This window comes from Dermacentor albipictus, chromosome 8 (genome assembly GCF_038994185.2).
Source record: "Dermacentor albipictus isolate Rhodes 1998 colony chromosome 8, USDA_Dalb.pri_finalv2, whole genome shotgun sequence".
Taxonomy (NCBI): Eukaryota; Metazoa; Arthropoda; class Arachnida; order Ixodida; family Ixodidae; genus Dermacentor; species Dermacentor albipictus.
Window position 1 is genome coordinate 92,623,251 of NC_091828.1, and position 24,250 is coordinate 92,647,500.

The 24,250-nt window shown below is 47.5% G+C and overlaps 1 protein-coding gene across 6 annotated transcripts in view; it reads left to right on the forward strand.

The window, feature by feature from the left end:
* Window positions 1-24,250, forward strand: part of LOC139048842 (BAI1-associated protein 3-like) — a 567,324-nt gene that overhangs the window by 423,307 nt on the left and 119,767 nt on the right. For all 6 annotated transcript variants that reach the window (XM_070523709.1, XM_070523713.1, XM_070523710.1 and 3 more), the window contains exon 8: window positions 19,674-19,839. In XM_070523709.1, coding sequence (XP_070379810.1) covers window positions 19,674-19,839 — 166 coding nt within the window. The remainder of the gene's footprint in view (window positions 1-19,673; window positions 19,840-24,250) is intronic.

Genomic DNA, 24,250 nt, shown 5'->3' on the forward strand with positions numbered 1-24,250 from the left:
AAAAAGAAAAAAGAACTTATGTTCGCGGCACTTAACCGCGTCGTGTAGTTTGAGAAAGTTTAAATGAAACAGAAGGAGAGTAACAAACGTTGCCGTCATGAAAAAAAGAAGAAGAAAACATCTGCACGCTTTCTTGATTGCGTAATATTGGTCACATGTTGTGCGCCGCTCTTGAACCTGACACGCAGACCCAATAGCAAATAACCTTGCTCTAGCAAAGCATCCTTTCGGAACTCCATTGTCGTGTATTTGGCGGGAAAAAGTGTTTTATTACGCTAAGGTAAGCTTATCCTAAAGAAGGCCCAGCTTTCCATCTTTTTAATTTGGTGCTTAGGCTTCAGAGCCCGCGTGTCACTGTGGTGGTGGTGGTAACAACTTTATTGAGACTCTGCTCAGTTATGATCCGGCAGGCCCGAGTCCTAGAATGGCCCCTCACGAGGAGCGACCCTTTCGGCCCAGGCAACGAGGGCTTTTTGTACTTTTTCATCTGGCGTTCTGAGCAGCTCTTCCCACGTCTGTTGTGAGGGAGCTGGCAGGAGCGACCTGGGAGGGGTAAGCCCTCGCACCCCCAAAGAATGTGATTTGTCACTGTGACGTCGTGAATTTCAATATACTAGCTTATATTTTGTCTGTTCCCGCGCTTGCGCAGTGTACTCATAATTTACCGAGAGACAATTACTTAGACCCAAGTTGTGCACCACCAAACTTTTATGGAGGTTAGGGTGAGTTGATGCCAGGACAAGACTGTGACACCGCCCCGTGGCCGTAGCTCTTTGCTTGCCTAGAACGACTTAACAACGAAGCCATATTTCACCCCTTGAGCGGAAAGAGTCATGAACCGACCTGCACAAATGCGTAGCTCCTGCAATGCATCTTTCACAGTAAGATGCATTTTGCAATAGCAAAATCGTAATTCATTATCGCAGCTTAACCTAATGTTCCAGTTTAGTTTTCGTTTAGGCAAAAGCATTAATATACGTTTGATTTTAACCTAGTATTCCAGGTTAGCTTTAGTTTAGGGAGGAGCCCTAGTGTACTTTTGTACGTCTGATCGCCACTATAACTTACATGCTTATGTGCATGTGAATAATAATTGGTGTAGAATTTATGTCACTCATTTCGCGTCTTGGGTTTAGGAGTGCACATAACACTGCCGGAATGAATTTGACGATAGAAAATTCAAGCAGCTATTTGTTTTCATTTTTGCATTGAATTGATAAAAACGGGCAGGTAGACTTCCTTAGGGTCAGCCGTTGCTCAATGGCAGCGAAGAACTCGCCGTCAAGGCGCTAGCGTTCTTTAATATCGGCGGCAGAAGGGAGTGAACCCTTCTCACTGCCTTTCGCTTCAGCGTCTTCTCCGAAATTTCGACCTCCAACACTGTAGGCGCGCGGGAAGACAGTGCGCGTCAAGCCACAAGCCATCTCGGCTCGCACTAGGCCTTGCATCCGCCATATTACCTCCAAGACACGGTGCGCTTGCCGAGCGGAAGTATTCCATACGCAACTACGGCCGCTGGCTACAGAGGAGGGTACCCGCGCTGCGCTCCCCTATTGGGCGCGCTAGACCACGTGACCGCCAACACTGGGCACGTGGGAAGACGACGAACATCCCAAGTAAAACCGCTTACACTTCGCAAAGTAGCGACACTCTCCTCCTCTCCCTTCCCTCCTCCTCGTTTCTCCTCTCTTTCACGCCGCCTCCTCGACCGTGGCGCCGCCTACATTGCTCGAGCGTAGCAACGGGGCCAACATGCGCTCCTCGCCACTCCGTAGACGCTTCTCGAGCAAAAATGGCGCTGATGCGCCGCGCGAGGGCCCACGTGATGCTATTAGGCCAATAGCGACGCGGCGTCGGCCTCTGCCAGAGCGCGCGAGGAGGAGGCGGCATTCAAAGCGTGGCAGTACTTTACGAAGTTTAAGGGGCTTTAATTCCAAGCGGCCATCACTCACGCTCGGAAAAGCGCTTTCAAGTAGTACGTATTAAGCAACAGGCGGCTAGCTGTATCGGGGCTTTTTCCATCTTGATCTACATTTTTCTCGTTGGACCTTTTCATCGAATTTTATTAACTGCGAGATCCAATTACTAATTAAGACTAATTATCTAATGAGGCGGAATGCGTGAAAGGTAATCTGAGTTTCTCCAAGCGGCGACAAACAATGCTATACCTTGGCCTTCCATTTCTTCCACTACCATTTCTCTACACTCAAGTGCATGTAAAGCGCAGGAATGCGCTTACGAGAGAACCGGCGGACTAATTTGAATGCGCAATCTCGCATTTGAGAGAGAAAGTTCGTTCTGCGCAGCTATTCGAAGTTTAGCAGAAATCGTGGACAGTTAGATTACAAGAAGCAGGACGTCAAGTTTACAAATCAGTGAAGAATAGTACAGTTCTGTCAACTGCATCTGTTAAAACATCTGAAGCGGAGAAACTTGACTACAGATGTACAGCTCGCGTGTAATTGTTAGAATGTGTACGACAACTTTGCTGTAGAACTGCTCAGAAACTACGGGTATGTTTTAGAGTATGGCGCATATTACATATTTTTGACGGCTTTAAATGTATCATGAGGTGCAGCTCGCAGCATTGCGTTATAATTTTTATCGCTAAGTTACCTCGCTGTGAAGTTGATGGTTGAGCTATCCTAAATTTTGCTAAATTAAATAAAAAATGTTGACGGCCTTAGTAAAAACATGTCCTTAGTGCAGTCAATAAAATTAATAATATATGTACGTTTTAAACTCAACAAATCTATTCAAACTTGCTGCAGCAGCTGCCTAAAAAAATTGATTTCTCCGTTTAAAATTTGTCTGCGTATCACCCCTAATGTACCCCATACTTCCTCAGATTATGAACTTCGTCAATGTTCCAGCATTAAAAAAATACTGAGAACAGACATAATATTTCCGAAGGATGATTGACGCAGTAACAGCTCACCCTCAGAACAGCGACAAAAGGCTGGTCAGTCTTCATTCTCTGGACTGGTGCGTCAAAATCAACGTGCGTAATAACAACCACAATGCAGTAACAAAAGCAGGGTGCAAGTATGAGCATAATTAAACTAAGGTGCAACTTCGACACGAGAAAAGAGCAACGATAGAAGGAAAATAATTCATAACACCGTCCAATATTACGCGTTTGGACACTAATGCGCCAGCGTGCACTATCGATTGCTCTGTATAAGTTCTCGAACCTATAACAGGGAAGCTTCAAAAACATTTGTTATGCAGATCGTGTTTTGGTTTGCTGTTTTTTTTAGCTTTTTGGTGAATTTTCGTTCATGTCACTTTCAGTTCTTTGTTTTCACGTTTTCATTATTCTTATTGGTAACCCGTTTTTTTTTTGGCGGTGGGGGGGGGGGGGTTTAGTTGTCGGTGAATCGCGATATAATCGTTTCTTTCGAAAATATTGAGCCAGTTGAAAGTAAGCGCCATGCCTCGTCCCTTCCGTATCTTGGAATGTTAGCTTAGTTAACCAATTCTGCGGCGTTATATATATGTATATAAAGTTGAAGAAACGAAGGGGCACACTTACGAAACTTTAATTGTTTAAACGTTTCTTGGCCGTGGCACGGCCTTCGTCACAATACATGCAGGGGCCCAGCCGCTTTTATGGGCATTCGAATGTGAGCACAGTGAACAGTACATGCACGTGTACACTTGCAAATAATAAAAGAAAAAAGTACAGCAACAAGTACAACTGAACATGCTGAATGATATGCAAGAAATATCATTATGGTGTCACGCTGATTGCACATGTAATTGCAGAATGATATCAAGTGCCACATGGGCAAACGAGGGACAAATAGATTTGGCATGCTTTATCAAGTATATACAAGAACATACACATGAAGTCATGTCAGAAAAACATGACACGTTTTTACGTTCTAGTTGATATGTAAGAAAACGGAAGGAATGCAATCAGTATACCAATCTACAAAAATGGAGACGTTAAAGAATTGAAAAATTGTAAGCCCACTAGCTTACTCCCAGTATAATACAAAATATTCACGAAGATAATTTGCAAAAGAATAAGGGCAACAATTGACTTTCGTCAACCAAATAAAGCGACTGGCTTTAGAAAGGGATACTGTACAATGGATCGCATCCATATGATTAATCAGGTAATCGAGAAATCCGCAGAGTGCAATCAGCCTCTCTATATAGCTTTCATAGATTACGACAAGGCATTTGATTCAGTAGATATACCAGTATTCATAGAGACATTACCTAATGAAGGAGTACAGACCGCTTACGTAAATATCTTGGAAAATATCTGCAGAGATTCCACAGCTACCTTAATTCTACACAAGTAGGAAGATACCTGTAAAGCAACGGATGAGACAAGGAGAATCAATCTCAGCAATGCTGTTCACTGCGTGCTTGGAAGAAGTATTCAAGCTATTAAACTGGGAACGCTTAGGAGTAGGGATCGACGGCGAATATCTCAGCAACCTTCGGCTTCCAGATGACATTGTTCTATACAGCAACACTGCAGACGAGTTACAACGAATGATTGAGGACCTTAACAAAGAGAGTGTACGAGTGGAGTTGAAGATTAATATGCAGAAGACAAACATAATGATGAATAGTCGGGCAAAGGAACAAGTGTTCAGGATCATCAGTCAGCCTGTAAAGTGTGTTAAGGAGTACGTTTACCTAGGTCAAATAATCACAGGGAACCCTGATCATGAGACGGAAATTCACAGAATAAAAATAGGTTGAAGCCCATACGGCAGACATTGTCAGCTCCTGACTGGAAGCTTACCGTTATCATTAAAAAGGTGGTGTACAATCAGTGCATTTTACCGGTGCTGGCATATGGGGCAGATATTTGGAGACTGACAAAGAAGCTTGAGAACAAGTTAAGGACCGCGCAAAGAGCGATGGAACGTAGAATGCTAGGCATAACGTTAAGAGTCAGAAAAAGAGTGTTTAGGATCAGAGAGCAAACGGGTACAACCGATATTCTAATAGACATATTCAGAGAAAACAATGGAGCTGGGAAGGTCATGTAATGCGTAGGATAGATAACCGTTAGACCATGAGGGTTACAGAATGGGTACCAAGAGAAGGAAAGCGCAGTGAAGGACAGCAGAAGACTAGGTGGGCGATGAAATTAAGAAATTCGCGGGCGCCAGTTGGAATCGGTTGACGCAGGACAGGGGTAATTGGAGATCGCAGAAAGAGGGCTTCATTCTGCGGGAGGACATAGAATGGGCCAATAATGATGATGATGATGATGATGATGATGATGATGGTAATGATACCGGATGAAACAATTATAAATTTATGAACGAGGAAGGATTCTCGTACTTGTCGATCATGGTGCAATTGAAGCCTTATTGTATTACTGTCACATTGATGTTGTCAAACACATGACCTGGTAGTCGAATATGTTTACATAATGGCAGGTTCGGCAAGCTGTTAACTTCTGCTTTGTGGTTGTTGAATCGAATGTGGAACGATGTTTTGGTCTGACCGATGTACTGTATATGACACACTGAACATTTAAGCAGAGATGTTAGTACTGTCGGAAGTGAAGTCGCCGTTGAGGTTAACTACAACAACAACAACAAAAAAATATTGGATGCTGTGCTTCTAGCAGTTTTTGATGTGGTCCTCTGTACACGAACTTTACAACCGGGTTTATTGTAGGGATGACAATGAGGAGAAGCAATCGCTTTAGTCTTGGAAGAGCTTACTAGGTCACGCTGATGCCTAGAGCGACGATAGACCACTCTTGGCGATTCCGTGAAAATGTTTTTAAGACGGTTGCTCTGTGTCAGGGAGGTATAATGCTTGCTGAGAATGTATGACACGTTAGGAATGCATACGGAGTTGGTTAGAATAAAATTAGATCGTGAATTTGGCGCCGATTGCTTGTCCGTGCAGATGGCATCTTGCCAGTCGAGACAGTCGGCCCATTTAATGGCACCGTCAATTATTTGTGAAGGGTATTTCTGTACGGTTAGTGCGTTACGCAGGTGGTTACACTTGCGAGTGAATTCACTGTCGTCTGAACATGCTCTTTTGAACCGGATAGCTTGGCTGTAGGGCTCGTTTTACAATGTTTGACATGGATGCTGTTGAAATGCAGATATCGCTGTCGGACAGCGGGCTTTCCGTGAAGAAATGTAGAATTGACCGGCACTGCAGTTCGTCAATGTTGCAAATAAGGTTCATGTTTTAAAAGTAATGCGCGTTGGTTCTAACAAAAGGTAGTCGGATCAACGTAGGACGGTAATGACAGGTTGTACGAAAAAGAAGACGTTATGTCTGACGACTAAGCGATGCTTTAGGCAAATTAGGATTGTGTCTAATCAAGACGACGTTTTGCTGTGCGCTAGAACTTGGGTAAATTTCGTAGCTTGCTGGTCTTACTTTTTTTTCCGGTCGGTGCTGAAGCAACGTGCACTTCCTACAAATATAATGCTCTCATTAGAAGGAACATTGATGTTGGCATTTCGATATGGCGCTGTCTGCCTAAAACATCGCTTCAATTTACTTACGAACTGTAACCTGTACGAGAGATAACTTGGTCATATGGAGAAGAGAGAGAGAGAGAGAGAAAGAAAGCCGAAATGGCTTTTCCAGCATTTCTTTATGAAAAGTAACTCACACGTGAATTTGATCCTATCCTTTAGCTTTAATGGATGCGGGTGAAAGGTAAAAGCTCACAAGTGAGAAAGAGAACGCCTAATGGGCTTTCGGACATCACCCAGTGAATAGGCGCGCTCGGATAACCAAGTTGCTTCTTTGTTACAATGTTTCAAAGACGACGGGGTCCATGCTGCACGGTATGTGACATAAAGATGCCACTGAGTGGGCTGAATACATTTTAGTGGTTTCGTTCTCTCGAAAGACTGTTTTCTCGTTGCTGCAGAGCGTCTATGTCAGTCATCGACCTTGAGGCAATGCTAATGTTTTGCAACGTTGAAGAAATGCTGGTCGAGAAAGCACTTCAACTACCAATACTGCGAGGCCCAAAACATTTATGTAAATCGTTATTTCAAGAACTGATCGCAACTTGGACGACGTACTCGCAACGGGACCAATCTAAGCTTGATCCACGACTCGCAGACAGATGCATGCTTTGGAATGCACAACACTATTTCTTTGTGAAAAGCAAGCAAAATAACTTGATTTGATTTTATATGGTGTGATGTATGCCTTCCTCTTCTCTTTCCTTTATTTGTTTATTTCTTTCCTCTTCAAGCCAGTGGGTGGGGTGTGCTTTTTAGGAAACAGTTGCTTGTCTGCCTTTCTATTATTTCTAGATGTTCACATGATTCATAATACTTATAATATGACATTCAAGTGCAGGGGCATACTAATGTTTGTATGGCGCTGTGTTGTGAATAGGTAGTACTTAAAGATTGTGCTTATAGAACGCCTCTTTGGTTAGGCTAAGTTCTTGTTCTTATTTTCCTTTTTTTGTAGGGTTAGTACGTTTGCGCCTCCGTAACATACGTGTGAGTATAATACGAGGACAATGTTAGTAATAATTTTTGAGCTGTGCGTTGTAACAGCCGCCTCCAGAGTAGCTTAATGTCACAAGCACCACTATTAAAGAAATCCGCAACAGCGTTGGCTCCCTGATTTCTGCAATTCTGAACTACACCAGAGCTTATAACATTTCTGCATCTGAGAACACATTACATTTAATCAAAGAGCATACATAACTACATGAAGTTAAACGATAAAAGTGGTCTCCTGCTTCCACTCACGGCAAGCGCACCATTCGAGCGTATTATTAGTGGTACAATGGTTAAAATAAGAGCAAAGGCATGCCATCTCATTTTCTCAAGCACATCTTGGGTTTCAGAGATGACGCTTGCTGTTTCTAAATTGTTTAGGTGTCTTCTTGGTTCGAGGCAATTATTTATCCCTCACCGGCGTTGCTTATGATAAGAAAAACGCTTGAGATTCTCGCCGTTCGTAGGCGACGTATTAGTTTGTCCACCCGCCTCGATGGCTCCTTGGTAATTATTTCTGCTCCAAAGATAGACCGCCGGTTATCAAAGGATTTGCTCGACGGCTTACATTCATTTTCTCGTTCTTGGCGTGTGTGTGTGGCTGTTGTTGAGAGCCAGTGGTTCCACAGTCGGCGAATATGAGCAAAAAAGAAACATGGTAGAACCGGTGCAGAAGCTCAACCGAGCGAGCAGACGACATATATAACACCATCGAGCTGTTGTGGTGTCGTCTGCTTCGGCTTGGCATTCAGGCGGAAACTAATTAATTTCCGGTAGACAAGGCTGGAACAAAAACGGGAGCCTCTGAAAGAAGAACGCCTTTCTTGGCGTTTGCGCGGAATAATAAAAAAGAAGGGACGAAGAAAAATGCCCGCAGACCCGCGGAAACAGTGCTCGGGGCGTGTCCGACCTTTCGTTTTGTTCGCCCAACTTCCGGACAAAAGGCGGAAGAGAAGCTAGAAATAAACACAAGATGAATTGTTAATGGCGAGGAATAAGAACGAGAACACTGTTCGGCCGACTTCCGAACAATATATTAAAGAAAAATGCAGTGGCGACGAAATGCGAAGGAAAAAGGCTCGTGGCGAAACATTATTTATGCATCAGTGGCGCTGTTGGTGACGCGTCTTGGCTCAACGGCTCGGCTGTTGGCACTGGCTTGGCTGTCGCCTCGGATTCTGGCCGTGACGTGGTATTCTGCTGTTCGGGAGCTCTCACGACAGGGAAGAAAAAAATGAAAGCTTGTGAGGAATGAAGAGGCATGAAAGATGGAAAAGGAATAGAACAAAGAGATGAGCGCCATGAACAGACCGAGCTAAAGAAGGAATGAATGAATGTAGGAACGAAGGAGAGAAGGAATCGAAGAAGATCGATGCTAGGAAAGACAGGAGTAAAGACAACGAGAATGGATGAAGGCGCATCGAGAACCAGGAAAGAGAATGTAGCCAGAGTGGAAAGTAGTTGGCACATTCTATCGTGGCTAAGAAGCTTTATGTTGCGGTCCGGGAGAAACGATATACACGCGTGCATGTTTTATGAAAACGTGCGGCCCGCCCTCCGTGGTATAGTCTAGGTGGGGTCCGGCTAACAGACGACTAAACTTACTTTGCCACAATGACACGTACTGTGTGTCTCCGCTGCTCGCGTGTCCAGCTACGAGAATGGGGCTCGCATGGCGGTGGATTGAACTTAGAGGCTCTTAACAACTGCAGACGGACGTCTTTTTTTGTTTCTTGCGCAGTGCAGACGACCTTTCCCTGCCCGAAGATATATCTGCTTCGTCTCTTGCTTTGTTATTCTTCTTTCTGCCTTTTTTCTAGCAGACCATAATCTGTACCGGGGAAATTAGGATGCAGACGTACTTCGGTACGTGCTTTCTTTGTGTGATTCTGCAGACGATAATCTTCCCGAAAAATGGGCATGCAGACATGATTTGCTTTCTTTTTTCATTTGTTAGTAAGGCATTCTGATTGTTCACTGAGGAAGCGCTGACGTACAGGATTTAGCTACTATTTTGTATGCGCTAAATAATTGGGATGAAATGTAGCTTTATTAGTTTCTTTTCTACTTGTTTTTGAATGCCTTTCACTGCGATGGCTCGCCGTGACGGTCGAACATTAGGAGCGAGGTAAAAGCATTTTACGACTCTGCTAAAACAGAAGAGGTCACCTCTTAATCAGGCGTTCTTCGGCAGAATTACTGATTAGCAAAGAATGGGAAAGGGAATTTTCGTTAATAAACTTCGTCGCAGGCTTGCTTTCTTTCTTCTGCAAACTTTTTCTGTATTCAAAGAGCCGAGATAATACTTATAGTGATAAGAATAAATAATAAAAATATGCATAGCACATTTGACAGAATTTATTGATAACGGGTGTGTCTCATCAAGAAGGTTTACAACAGAAACTCCTATCTGAATGCGTGAATAAGAAATCATATCACACGCCGATCACTGCACTCGATTTGATGAGGCTTGTGACTTTTAACGCAAATGTTATACTGCTCTGATTGGGCCTAGGAGATTTTGTTTTCAGGTCACTGATCCGCTTAAAAATTTTCCTGAGAATCATAAAAGTGCAAATATGAAAACCCAAATGAGATTTACGATTTCTATATAGTTCAGCGACAAAACAGAAGCGACATCACAGTGCTATAACCTGGGTCTAGGGGGGGCACCTGTGAAGTACGTGAAAAGGATAGATTATTGAGCGTCCCGAAATGCGTCGGTGATTTGTGAATAACATTATTATGCGTGAATATTAGAACGTGGCTTGGAAAACGTGGGCGTGGCTCTCGTGACGAAACTATACGCCTGAGAGATAAGCCCCTGTGCCAGCTGCCAGGACGTCGTCTCCACTTCAACGATGGCCGCTGCTGCGGCGTGATTGGTCGAGCAGCTGCGCAGCTGAGAGAATAAATAATAAATAATTGTGGGGTTTTACGTGCCAAAACCACTTTCTGATTATGAGGCACGCCGTAGTGGGGGACTCCGGAAATTTCGACCACCTGGGGTTCCTTTAACGTGCCCCTAAATCTAAGTACACGGGTGTTTTGGCATTTCGCCCCCGTAGAAATGCGGCCGCCGTGGCCGGGATTCGATCCCGCGACTTCGTGCTCCGCAGCCCAACACCATAGCCACTGAGCAACCACGGCGGGTAGCTCAGAGAAGGGCACTCGTGAATGAGCGAAATGGTCGGAGCGGTTCGAAATTGGCTTTCTCTCTGAAAAGCAACGAAATTTCGCCGAAATCTATTCGGCGATGGTCCGACGAGCGCGTGTCTTCGTTTGGCACGTGCCTAAATTTGAAAAAAAAAAACGAAATGGATTTAGCCCTCGAGCTATGGATAGAGCTGTCTCCTAATTGGAAGAGGTAGCTCTGCGGCCCCTGTAACCTGTCGAGCCACTGTTGCCGAATTCAAATTCCTAATGAGCACATACGTCCACTGTTTGCGCGCCTGCTGAGACGAAAAAAAGATGTAGACGTGTGCGACCTTCTACAAGGGAGGAGAAGAAAGGGGGTTAACCGAGGGGCCCGATTTTTATTAATCACATCGTAAGACGCCAGCAAACATTCACACCCAGGACAACATAGGGGAAATTACTTGTGCTTAATAAATGAAATAAAGAAACGATAAACTAATGCAAATTAAAGTGGATGAAAAAACAACTTGCCGCAGGTGGGAACCGAACCTACAGCGTTCACATTTGGCGTGCGATGCTCTACCGATTGAGCTGCAGCGGCGCCGTTTCCCCATCCACTTTCTAGGGTATTTATGCGTCCTAGTAGAACCCTGGGAGTGTTAGCCAGCGCCACCACTCACAGACCTTGGCGGCGGACGTGGAACGTCCTTTTTGCCGCAGGCGTCACGAGAACGTGATCTTTTTGGGTGAAGGCAACTGGTCAATAAACCCACATATGCTACCTGAAGGCATCAATGCTGCCGGATTCGAGACCCTCGTTATGTAATAAACGAGAAGAAAGGGGATTAACCGAGGGGCCCGATTTTTATTAGTCATATTGACACGTATACTTATCTTTATCGGGCAACCACGTTTCGCAGCCTAACAAATGTAATCGCACAGCGTGGGACGTGCCTGTATGTATCCGAAGTTTCTGGAAGTTATCGATGCTTCTACCCGGCTGTCTGTTGTCGCCGAACCTTGTGTTATCTGATTTCATCGCCTAACGCGAATGGTGTAGAACTTTGTGGAAGGCACACGGGTCCGAACGATTAGTCTGGAACATTCGACGACTGCTCTATAAAAGCCGACGCGCTTGACCCGCTGAGCAGTTTTTCGACGATCGCCGACTGTGTTCGCCGCTATCGTTGTGCTTTAAGTGTAGCCTGTTTTGTGGGCACAGGTTCGCCCAATAAAAGCTAGTTTTGTCTTTCACAGTACTGCTACTGTGTTCTCTCTTCACCGTCACTACCACGTGACATCTGGTGGAGGTGCTAGTGCGTTCATGTACCGAACGCCCCCGCAAAGCCGCGATCCAAGCCCGAAGCCCGAGGACCAAACTAACATCGCCGAAGACCAGCGTGCTAGCCGCAGACTGCAAGGACTGCCCCCAGAGCACGGACTTTTACCTGAGTCGACAAAGAAGATCGTGGTCAAAACAACTCCAATGGCTGCCCCAGCGTCCCCCGTTATCCTACAACAACCTCGGGACCCACCGACCTTCCATGGAGCAGCGACTGAAGACCCAGAATCCTGGCTGGAGACCTACGAACGAATCGCGACTTTTAACAACTGGGACTCCGACGACAAGCTGCGGCATGTGTACTTTGCCTTAGAAGATGCCGCCAGAACGTGGTTTGAGAACCGGGAGTCGACCTTGACGACATGGGACCTCTTCCGTACCGGCTTCCTGCGCACCTTTACGAGCGTCGTGCGCAAGGAAAGGGCCTAAGCCATGCTCGACGCCCGAGTGCAGCTACCTAACGAGAATGTTGCCATCTTCACGGAAGAAATGAAACGTCTGTTCCGCCATGCCGACCCGGATATGCCCGAGGAGAAGAAAGTCCGCCTTCTCATGCGTGGTGTGAAGGAATAACTTTTCGGCGCAATGATCGAAGCCCACCGAAGACCGTAGAAGAGTTCCTTCGCGATGCCGCCAGCATCGAGAAGACACTCGAAATGCGGAATCGGCAATTCAACCGCCGTACAAGCTCTACCCACTACGGAGGGATTCAATCACTGGCCGCCGACGACCTACGCGAGACTATCCGAGCTGTCGTGCGGGAGGAGCTACAAAAGCTGTTCCCATCATCACAGCCTCACGTGGCTTCGATTGCCGACGCCGTGCGTGAGGAACTCCAACAACAACTTGGAGTAGCCCCTGAATCGCCGCAGCGTGAGCCGCAAGCGATGACCTACGCCGCCGTCGCACGCCGCCAAGGACCCCCTCCGCGACCGCGCCAGGGCCCTGTCACGCCAAAGTTTCGTCGTCCGCCGCCGCCGCCAGCACGACCACCCGTCGCCCAGCGCACCTACGCGAGGAAGACGGACATCTGGCGTGCTCCTGACCACCGCCCCCTCTGCTACCACTGCGGAGAAGCGGGTCACGTCTACCGACGATGTCCGTACCGGGAGATGGGACTGCGAGGTTTCGCCGTCAACGCGCCGCGTCCACAGCTTGGCGAGCGCCCACGTGACATCGCCGATTACCTCGCCGCTACTCAGTGGAGCCCTCGACGGCCGTCCCGTTCGCCATCACCAGGCCGCTACCTGTCGCCGCAGCGCCTACCATACACTGGCCCAGCCCGGGGCCGGTCAGCGAGCCCATATCCGGAAAACTAAAAGCAGCAACCGATGGAGGTGCGGTTGCTGTTCGTCGAACTGACGAAGATCCTCCGCCGCCGACGAAGACGACGACGAAACGATCTCGACGACATAACAACGACACGCCGCCGTCCCGACGAAGTCAGGAAGGCAAGACTACACCGACGAACGATGACTTGACGACGCGACGTTCCAACTTCAGTTCAACACGACGCAGCCGTGATCCGACGCCACGACCTAACTGCAACGCCAGACAAAGAACCACCGACCTCGACGTGCTTCTCGACGGCCACGCAGTCACTGCCTTAGTCGACACAGGGGCTGATTACTCCGTCATGAGTGGACACATCGCCGTCCAGTTGAAGAAAGTTAAGACTACGTGGGAAGGCCCTCAAATTCGAACCGCTGGAGGACACCTCATCACGCCGTCTGGAGTCTGCACGGCAAGAATTACCATTCATGACCGGACTTACCCTGCCACCTTCGTTATCCTCCAACAGTGTTCTCGAGACGTCATTCTCGGTATGGACTTCCTGAACCAACACGGCGCAGTCATCGACCTGAAGTCGAAGTCAATAACGCTGTCGGAAGATAAAGCGATACCGCCAGAGAGCCCTCGAAGTCACCACGCCTTGAGTGTGCTCGAAGACCAAGTGAGCATCCCGCCCCGCTCCAGCATTGTTATTTCGGTCGGCACCGAAATACCCGCTGACGTAGAAGGTGTCATCGAAGGCGACCAACGTCTCCTGATAGACCGTGAAATTTGCATCGCAAGAGGGATCGCTCGACTGCATGGAGGGAAAACTGAAGTGTTGCTGACAAACTTCAGCCCGGAGTTCAAGCACATCAACAAGGGCACGACGATCGCGTACATCGAGGAAATTCTGGAAACCGGTAATGCGTTTGTCCTCTCGGATTCCGCCGCATCTACCCCGACGACCATGGTTCCCGAACCAGACTACGACATTAATCCAAGTCTCCCAGTGATTAAGCAACAGCAGCTCAGAAGTCTGCTTCGACGATACAAAGACTGCTTTTCGACGTCATCGAGGATTCGACAAACCCCAGTCGCAAAGCATCGCATAATAACCGAAGAGTGCGCTCGACCACTTCGCCAGAGCCCTTACCGAGTTTCGGCGCAAGAACGCGAAGCTATAAGACACCAAGTCGACGAAATGCTGCGCGACGACATCATCCAGCCGTCGAAAAGCCCGTGGGCGTCTCCAGTTGTTTTAGTGAAGAAAAAGGACGGAACCCTACGTTTCTGCGTCGATTATCGTCGATTGAACAAAATCACGAAGAAAGACGTATACCCCCTCCCACGGATAGACGACGCATTGGATCGGCTCTGCAATGCTAAATACTTCTCATCGATGGACCTCAAGTCTGGCTACTGGCAAATAGAAGTCGACGAAAGGGATCGCGAAAAGACCGCCTTCATCACGCCAGACGGCCTCTACGAGTTCAAGGTTATGCCATTCGGACTGTGTTCGGCGCCTGCAACGTTCCAGCGCGTCATGGACACAGTATTAGCAGGACTGAAGTGGCAGACCTGTCTCGTTTACTTGGATGACGTCGTCGTCTTCGCCGGAAATTTCGACGATCACCTTAGGCGGCTTGCCACAGTACTAGAGGCCATCAAGTCGTCAGGGCTCACTCTGAAGCCAGAAAAATGCCGCTTCGCTTACGACGAGCTTCTGTTCCTAGGCCACGTCATCAGTAAATCCGGAGTACGCCCCGACCCGCAGAAAACAGCTGCCATCGCAAAGTTCCCGCAGCCCACCGACAAGAAGGCAGTGCGTAGATTCCTTGGCATGTGTGCCTACTACAGGCGCTTTGTCAAGGACTTTTCACGCATCGCCGAGCCGTTGACACGTCTAACTAAATGTTATGTTGAGTTCAAGTGGGAAACGCCGCAGGCCGACGCATTTGAAGAACTCAAACGACGCATGCAGTCGCCGCCGGTACTTGCGCACTTCGACGAGTACGCCGATACAGAAATCCATACTGACGCCAGTAGCCTAGGCCTCGGTGCCGTTCTAGTCCAGAGGAAAAACGGAGTCGAACAGGTGATATCTTACGCCAGCCGGTCGCTGTCAAAAGCGGAAGGCAACTATTCTACGACCGAAAAGGAATGCCTCGCCATCGTTTGGGCTACAGCTAAATTTCGCCCTTATCTTTATGGCAGGCCATTCAAAGTCGTCAGTGACCATCACGCTTTGTGTTGGCTAGCGAGTATAAAGGATCCTTCAGGACGACTGGCGCGGTGGAGCCTCAGACTACAAGAATACGACATCACTGTAACCTACAAGTCCGGACGAAAACACTCCGATGCCGATTGCCTATCACGTGCCCCCATTGACCCGCCGCCGCAAGATGACGAAGATGACGACGCCTTCCTTGGCATGATAAGCGCAGAAGACTTTGCTGAGCGGCAACGGGCAGACCCGGAGCTAAAAGGCCTGGTGGAATATTTGGAAGGGCACACCGACGTTGGCCCCAGGGCATTTAAGCGCGGACTATCTTCCTTCACGCTTCAAAACAATCTCCTCGTGAAGAAGAACTTTTCACCAGTCCGCGCCAACTACCTTCTTGTTGTCCCGACAGGACTTCGTCCAGAAGTATTGCACGCCCTACATGACGATCCGACCGCTGGACACCTCGGTTTTTTCCCGGACACTCTCGAGGATACAACAAAAGTATTATTGGCCGCGCCTGACCGCCGACGTCGCCCATTATGTCAGAACATGCCGAGACTGTCAGCGACGTAAGACACCGCCGACAAGGCCAGCCGGATTACTACAGCCAATCGAGCCTCCTTGCCGACCATTCCAGCAGATCGGGATGGACTTGCTGGGACCCTTTCCGACGTCAACAACCGGAAGTAAGTGGATCGTCGTGGCGACAGACTACCTGACCCGCTTCGCTGAGACTAAAGCACTGCCGAAAGGTAGCGCAGCCGAAGTGGCGAAATTTTTTGTCGAAAACATCCTGCTTCGACATGGCGCCCCAGAAGTCCTCATCACCGACAGAGGAACGGTCTTTACAGCGGAGCTCACCCAAGCCATTCTGAAATACAGTCAGACAAGGCACAGGAGGACCACGGCCTACCACCCGCAGACGAATGATCTTACAGAGAGGCTGAATAAGACCCTCGCCGACATGCTAGCGATGTCCGTCGACGTCGAACACAAGACCTGGGATGCCGTCCTGCCGTACGTGACATTTGCTTACAACACGGCGGTGCAAGAAACAACACAGATCACGCCGTTTAAGCTGGTTTACGGCAGGAACCCGACGACGACGCTCGACGCCATGCTGCCCCACGTCACTGACGAAGAGAATGTTGACGTCGCTAGCTATCTCCAGCGCGCCGAAGAAGCCCGACAGCTCGCCCGCCTACGGATCAAGACCCAGCAGCGTACCGACAGCCGACACTACAACCTCAGACGACGCTTCGTCGAGTACCAGCCCGGCCACCGTGTTTGGGTATGGACCCCGATACGCCGGCGAGGACTCAGTGAGAAGCTGCTGCGACGCTATTTCGGACCCTACAAGGTCATCCGACGTATTGGCGCACTAGATTATGAGGTCGTGCCAGACGGCATTTCGCTATCACAGCGGTGCCGCTCACGTCCTGAAATAGTCCACGTTGTGCGACTCAAGCCGTACTACCAGCGTTCATGAACTTTGGGGCTTCGCGTAGCTGACCTTTGGACTTTGTTTCTTTTCGTTCTTTTGTTACTTATGTTTAATGAGTGTCCTTTTGTGTTTCGGTCTCTTAAATTTGTAGCATCGGGACGATGCTTTTTAAGAGGGGGGTATTGACACGTATACTTATCTTTATCGGGCAACCACGTTTCGCAGCCTAACAAATGTAATCGCACAGCGTGGGACGTGCCTGTATGTATCCGAAGTTTCTGGAAGTTATCGATGCTTCTACCCGGCTGTCTGTTGTCGCCGAACCTTGTGTTATCTGATTTCATCGCGTAACGCGAATGGTGTAGAACTTTGTGGAAGGCACACGGGTCCGATCGATTAGTCTGGAACATTCGACGACTGCTCTATAAAAGCCGACGCGCTTGACCTGCTGATCAGATTTTCGACGATCGCCGACTGTGTTCGCCGCTATCGTTGTGCTTTAAGTGTAGCCTGTTTTGTGGGCACAGGTTCGCCCAATAAAAGCTAGTTTTGTCTTTCACAGTACTGCTACTGTGTTCTCTCTTCACCGTCACTACCACGTGACAATATCATAAGAAGCGAACAAACACTGATGCCAAGGACAACACAGGGGAAATTACTTGTGCTTAATAAATGTAATCAAGAAACGATAAATTAATAGAAATTAAAGTGGATGAAAAAACAAGTTGCCGCAGGTGGGAAGCGAAACGGCGCCGTGGTAGCTCCATTGGTAGAGCATCGCACGCGAAATGCGAAGTTTGTGGGTTCGGTTCCCACCTGCGGCAAGATGTTCTTTCATCCACTTTAATTTGCAGTAGTTTATCGTTTCTCTATTTCATTTATTAAGCACAAGTAATTTCCCCTATGTTGTCCTTGGTGTCAATGTTTGTTGGCTTCTTATGATATGACTTCTACAAGGGAGCCACACGTGACCATAATGCAGATGATGATGATGACAATGCTGGTCGTGGTGGTAGTGATGGCTAGATGCCGTAACTTTCGGACTAGAAGGAGTGCAGAAGGGTGTTAGAAAAGAAAAGGCCGAGTTAGATGTTAGGCATAAGCACGTAGCGGTACCTCGGTGACTGTAACATCGCGCTCGCTGTGCTCGAGCTCGCGGGTTCGATTCCGACCGCGAGAGCTGCATACCGGTAAGAGCGGAATGTAAAAAAAAGAATAATAAAAAATAAATAGAAAGTGTTTTTGTTTACTGCGCTTTGCTTGCCCTTTAAGGGAGCCGAGGTGTTCGAATTTACGCACCCATTTACGCATTCGTACGTCGTGCCTCATAATGAGATCGTGGCTCTTTTGGCACGTAATGCCACTGAACTTGCATTTTAATTTCAGAGTTAAACACGAGAAGTTTATCAACCACTTAAGTTAGGCGGCGGAGGATTGCGGATTAAGAGCTGCATAACGACAGCTTGACTGATCGCACGTAGCCGCTAAATACGAAGCAAACAGGGAAATGGTGACTTTTAGGTTATTGTAACAATACAAAAAGGAAACATACGACAACAACGAGAATTTCGCAACTTGGGATTGTGACAAAATGAAAAAAAAAAAATAAACATGCGCACCTTTCAGGAAAGGCAAATACGAGCTTTCAATAATGTGTTCGATAGCGTGCTCCTATTGAAGTAGAGTCACCCGCAAAAGTTTACGCGGCACGGCTTTCACGACAAATGGGGATTTCTGCTCCGTTAAGGCGTAGCGATTCTAATTTAATGGCTCACAGTGTAGTTCTCAAGAAGTGCTACGAATCAAAGCTCGTAATTAGAGGCTCCGCGCACAGGATTCGCGGAAATTTGGCTCTTTTGCAAATCCCGCGTCTCGTAAACCTTTGGGGCTGACTGTACGTGGCACACGCTTCCCAGCGTCACTTGCTATTCACTGAATCCTCTGGGACGGCAGCGGTGCGCATGATATCGAATAAATAAATAGATAAATAAATAAATAAATAAATAAATAAATAAATAAATAAATAAATAAATAAAAGCGAGCACCAGACGTAGTAGTGTGTATAAACGCGACTGGACGAGGACGAAGAAAGAAACAGATACTCAGACACAGCGCTTCACTTTCAATTATAGATTTTATTTTCGCACGCATAGATAAATATGTACCGTGCGAGCAGAAACAAAGGTAACAGCAAAAAAAAAAAAACGAACCTTGAGTGGTGCATTGAGTGGTGCATCCCGCTTCGCTCTATTGGTCTAACTTTATCAGTGCCTGTGATCCTATCTTTTGGAGCCTCCATTGTTGGGTTCAGGAACAGAAATGTTTGCTTGGCGATCCAAAATTACCTCATTGAAACCAATCGAGTTCCATGTTAGATTGATCGTTCTCCCTCCCAACCATAGCTTTCCTTTTTTTCTTATCTTTTATAATTATAATTGTTATTATTATTATTATCTTATACCCGGTTTTCATCTGATTATTTCCTTTTTTCTCCAAACACAGAACGTTTACTTTTAAACTCACACGCCCGAATTGTTAACTCCCTTGTTATCATTATTATTTTTAGGCACCTAATTAAACCGCCCGATTCTTGGCCAATCCACCACTGTGGGTATGTGCCACGGCCACTAAGGACAACAACAACAACAACAACTTGGTCCTCGTCCAGTCGCGCTTATACACACTACCATGGATTCTAACCAACCAGCCCGCCAACGTGTTTTAACCGAGCACCAGACGTGGCATTTAGACTTCCTCTTCGTGCGCGTCCAGGGACCACGACGACGAGAGTTCGGTGTTCGACGCGGCCCGCAAGCTGAACGAGGTGACGGGTTTCAAGGGCCTGGGCCGCTACTTCAAGCAGATCGCCCAGTCGGCGCGGTCGAGTCCCGCCGACACTGTCGACGACTTCCTCGGATGCGTCAACGTCCCGCTGGAGGTGGGTCCACCTAGGGTGCCGTGGAGTACCCGGCCACCTTCGTGCGGACCGCGTTGCTGTTCGCAAACTGATCCGCACGAAAAACGTACCGGTTTCTTTTTCGAATAAACAAAACAGGCAAGAAAGGTAAAAGGGAGCCACAGGGCTGCACGAAAACAGAATCGCGCCGATTTTTTCAACCGCTTTCCAACTACAGTTGATAAGAAATTTATGAATCAATTTCGCCCCATACGCTACACAGACCGCCCCCCAGAAATATCTGTGCTCGAGGGATTATACGCTCTCAATTTGTTTAAAAACTTGGAAAAGGTGTCTCGTAAGCTTAGGCAACTTAAGCAACTGAAATTAAAATATGCGTGCGTGGCTATTAGCAATAGGACAATGTTTGGTGCCTTCTGCACTACCAACAAGTGCTTGGTATGTGTATAGCAGCAACTGTGGTGTACATACCGTGCGTCACAGCTAACGTTCGTTGAGCTGGTAAAAGAAACGAATGAAGAAATAGAAAACATGGTGCAAGGTAAAATGATTAAACCTGAGGCGTTCGTTCGTGAAAGGTCAGACGACCCTTATAGCAGTATCTTCCACAGTGTTTCTTTCTTCTTCTTATAGTGACTTAGGGAACGTTAGCTGGGACACTCAGTGTGTGTCTTCTTGAAAGCAAGGAACAATAAACAATAAAGTCCTTGTATTGCTGTATTTAGTTTTGCGGTAGACAGCAGTAAACGTTATAATAATCTCACAGATGGCCATGCTTTGAGAGTAGTTAGGATGACGTCGACAGATGATCATCTAAATATAGGAAACCATAACGCTGTAGCAATGCGGTTGCATGACGGAATCACAAAGTCATGAAGCCTTTTTTGCTTGTTTCCAAGGCAAAACATTTAGGGGCCTTCTTGTCCTCTTTCCTCGCACAAGACACACACGTACACACTTGGTGAGCCAGTCCTGATACCCAGTACATGATTTTTTTTCTCACAAACGATTTATTAATAAAGGGAAAATAAGACATCTACCCAATCGTAGGAATTGCTACAAGGAAACCCCATACGGGTTCCTCGAATGAAAAGCGTCGCAGTTGAAGAAAAATTCCTCCTGGTCCGGGACATGACCGCGGGACCACCGTATTTCCGGTGCGGGCACTTTACCATCTGAGCTAATCAGGTGGCTAGCATATGGCGGGGCGAAGTCGCACTTATCAACAACTCGAAGCAAAGGCCGGGGTATCACGTAATAGTCGGTGGATGTCTCTGTTTCCCTTTATTGATTACTTCTCTCCACCTTGCGGGTTTACGCAGAACTATTACGTCACAAGCGATTTACACCTGGTTCCCGATGCAAGCCAATCATGGAAGCCGTACGATGTCACAGAACCGACACCTAATTCTGCCCGCACCTCCACCCAACAATGTGACGCAGAGAAAGATTGGGAAAATTTATATTTACAAGGTATACACAGAGAAGTCAGAGTCAGCAGTCAGAAGTGAGAACCCCAAAACACGAACTAGCTCTTTTGATCGTCCTCTTCGTCGTCCTGGTGAGCACTTTCTTCAGAATGCGGGTATAGCACGTAACAATATTTAAAAAAAAAACGGTTCATCAATAACTGTCTGCAGCAGCATATCTGAGCAGGTCTATCGGAAAGCTGTCGTTTGATTTCGACCGTCATGTTCCGTTGGTTTAGGCCCCATTTTTTGTATTTGCGTACTGCGTGCATTTTCACCGTTGAACTTGTTATGAAGCCGAGCAGCCAGCATGGAAAACTTGAACCAAAGGTTGCTTTTGAAGACAGTCGTAATGATAAGAAAGAAACTTGTTTTTTTTTGCGTCCTGCGCCGATCGGCCGCTAGCGCAAGACTTCTCTCCTGTAGTCGTTGCACGTCTTGCCTCCAGTGTGTGAGAACCCCGTCGCGAAGCCCCTCGCGAATAAACCCCGGCACGTCTCTGCCCTCGTTATTGAAGGGCTTCCTCGGCAGGGAGTGAGCTCTGCCACGTGATCTCACTTGTGTCGCATTTGCATGTTCCGCCTCCCCCCCCCCCCCCTCTTGCCCAGTAGAACGCGTTCTGGCACTTGTAAGAATGCTCAAGGATAGAGGGCGCGTCGAACTTTCAGACTTTCGCGAGACCCAAACACAAATCTGTTTAGACGCTCTATGGTAAAAGTCTTTCGTGCGTTTTTCTTATTACGAATTTCCTACGTTTTCTGTAGACAGACGCGTGTGAGTAAAGGAAGCATTGCCTCGAGACTAATTCGCATTTACCCTACGAAATATGCGAGTAGGTGATGTTCACCAAAAGTGATCGCTGCAGAATATCGCCTATGGATAAAGCTTTCATTCGACCAGCGCAGCCCGAGACTCTAGCGCTCTCCGCCACCTTTCTTCCTCTCAGATGCTCGCCGGGAGGGAGGGAAAAACGTTCGATGCGAAAGCGTGGAAGTGGTGCAACGAGTGATAAAGCCGGCGTCTGCATGTCGTCTGGACAGGCGAAAAACGACACCTAAACTCCCGTTGGCCGCGACGCCACGTCATGAACGCGCCTCGACGGAGTCGAGTGGGCGAGAGGGACCGGCTGCTGCAGCGATAGCGGCCAGACGTTACGCGAGGGGAGAGGGAATCGCCGCGACGCCACGTCACACTCTCTCTCGGAAGCCCGCCTTATCCGCACCTTCGAATCTGGCCAAGCGTCTCGACGCGCTCGCTTGACGGCGAGGAGTTCGTAATTCCAAGGACCGCTCAGCGGCCTCGAATTGGACAACGCTTTTGCATTCACAAGTCGTAAGAAGTATGTGGGAAGTTTGGGCTCGGTCGTCCGCGTCACCAATTTGTGTGTGGAGGAGCGAAGATGTAGCCACCGTAGCCGCGGCATAGCGGGAGCGGCCGACAACCGTGACCGCTCAGGTCGAGAGCGCTAGCGTATTCTTGTCTTGTCTTGTGTCCCAGACAGTGGCACGTTCCCACTATGGGGGATTGGCCGAGAAGCAGGCGGTTTTCCGTAAGGTTAGAAGTATAGAGAAACTAGATTTGAATAGTGGAGCGTGGGACGATAGAACTGTAATTTAGACTTGCAATGAGCGTATTCTATTCGCACGCTACATGCAGGTGAGCCCTCTTTCTCATCGCCGGCTCTGGAGGCGATAGTCGCGCCGCTACAGCGCCCCCCCCCCCCTAGTGCGAAGCGCGATTGAAACAAAGTCCAATGGTAGAGGTTAAATTCCCACAAAGCTCAAAAATTAATATCTCGAAACTGGTGGAATTGTGCGAATTCGTTCCTTGTAGATCCGCCTTGCGAACTCTATGGCTAGAATTTTAAATTGCAGTATTGACCATGAAGTGATTTGTTAAAAACTTAATTAGGTATTTTTTATTATTTATTTTATTGCGCATTAAATTTCTTTTGTTTGCAAGCTATGTCCGCCTCTTTGAGTAGACCAGCTCATGACCTAGACTCGAGCTACATGCCACAGGCAACCTATAAAAAATTTTGAAAATGCTTGCTGCAACACCCGGTATTTACAAAGACACTGTACGAAGATTAGCACCTTGTTGTCTGAGAGGATGTCAATTAGTGACAGTGAAATAAAGCCTTGGACAAACAGCAATGAAATGCCCCAACCAACAGATATTATTACAGCGAAAGCTGTATATGATTAACCTTCTGTAGTTTTTTTCGGCTTCCGGCAAGAGAAACAGACTTAGCGATTTCCAACAAATCTGTATGGGTGCAGTGCGGCGGCGCAGGTGTCAAAATGAAGAAGAGATTAGAACGCTCGCCGTGAGCAATAGCGTGATATCAAGGTTATCGCAGTTTATAAACAAGAGAGGTTTCGGCGCTAAAAACAGCTGCGTCATCCATCGGGCGGACACGTGTAGTTCGTGCACCCAAAGAACAACATGCGTACAAGGAGCACCGTAGGGAACAGCAGGGAGACTGTAAACGGCATTGGAGTGAAACGATCACTGACGAAGAACGTTCCCGTCATACTGAACGAAAACGACAATCGCGAGCCCGAGCAACAACGCGAGATTCGCAGTGCAAAAAATGACAACCATTCCACACTGTGAAGATGGAATGGCAGCGAAAACACTTTGCTTTTCGTTTGAGAGCTTTGACTGTCGTCAGCGTTCGCTGCCATTCCAGCAACAACGCGAGATTCGCAGTGCAAAAAATGACAACCATTCCACACTGTGAAGATGGAATGGCAGCGAAAATACTTTGCTTTTCGTTTGAGAGCTTTGACTGTCGTCAGCTTTCGCTGCCATTCCATCTTCACGGAGTCGAATGGTAGTCATTTTTTTAAGTGGTCGTGTGATTGAAATTGTCGACTGCCTAAGCTTGAGTTTTGTACTACTATGTCCTGGGGTTGTTATCTCAATATAATCTAGAAAGTTAACCGTATAACAAGAAT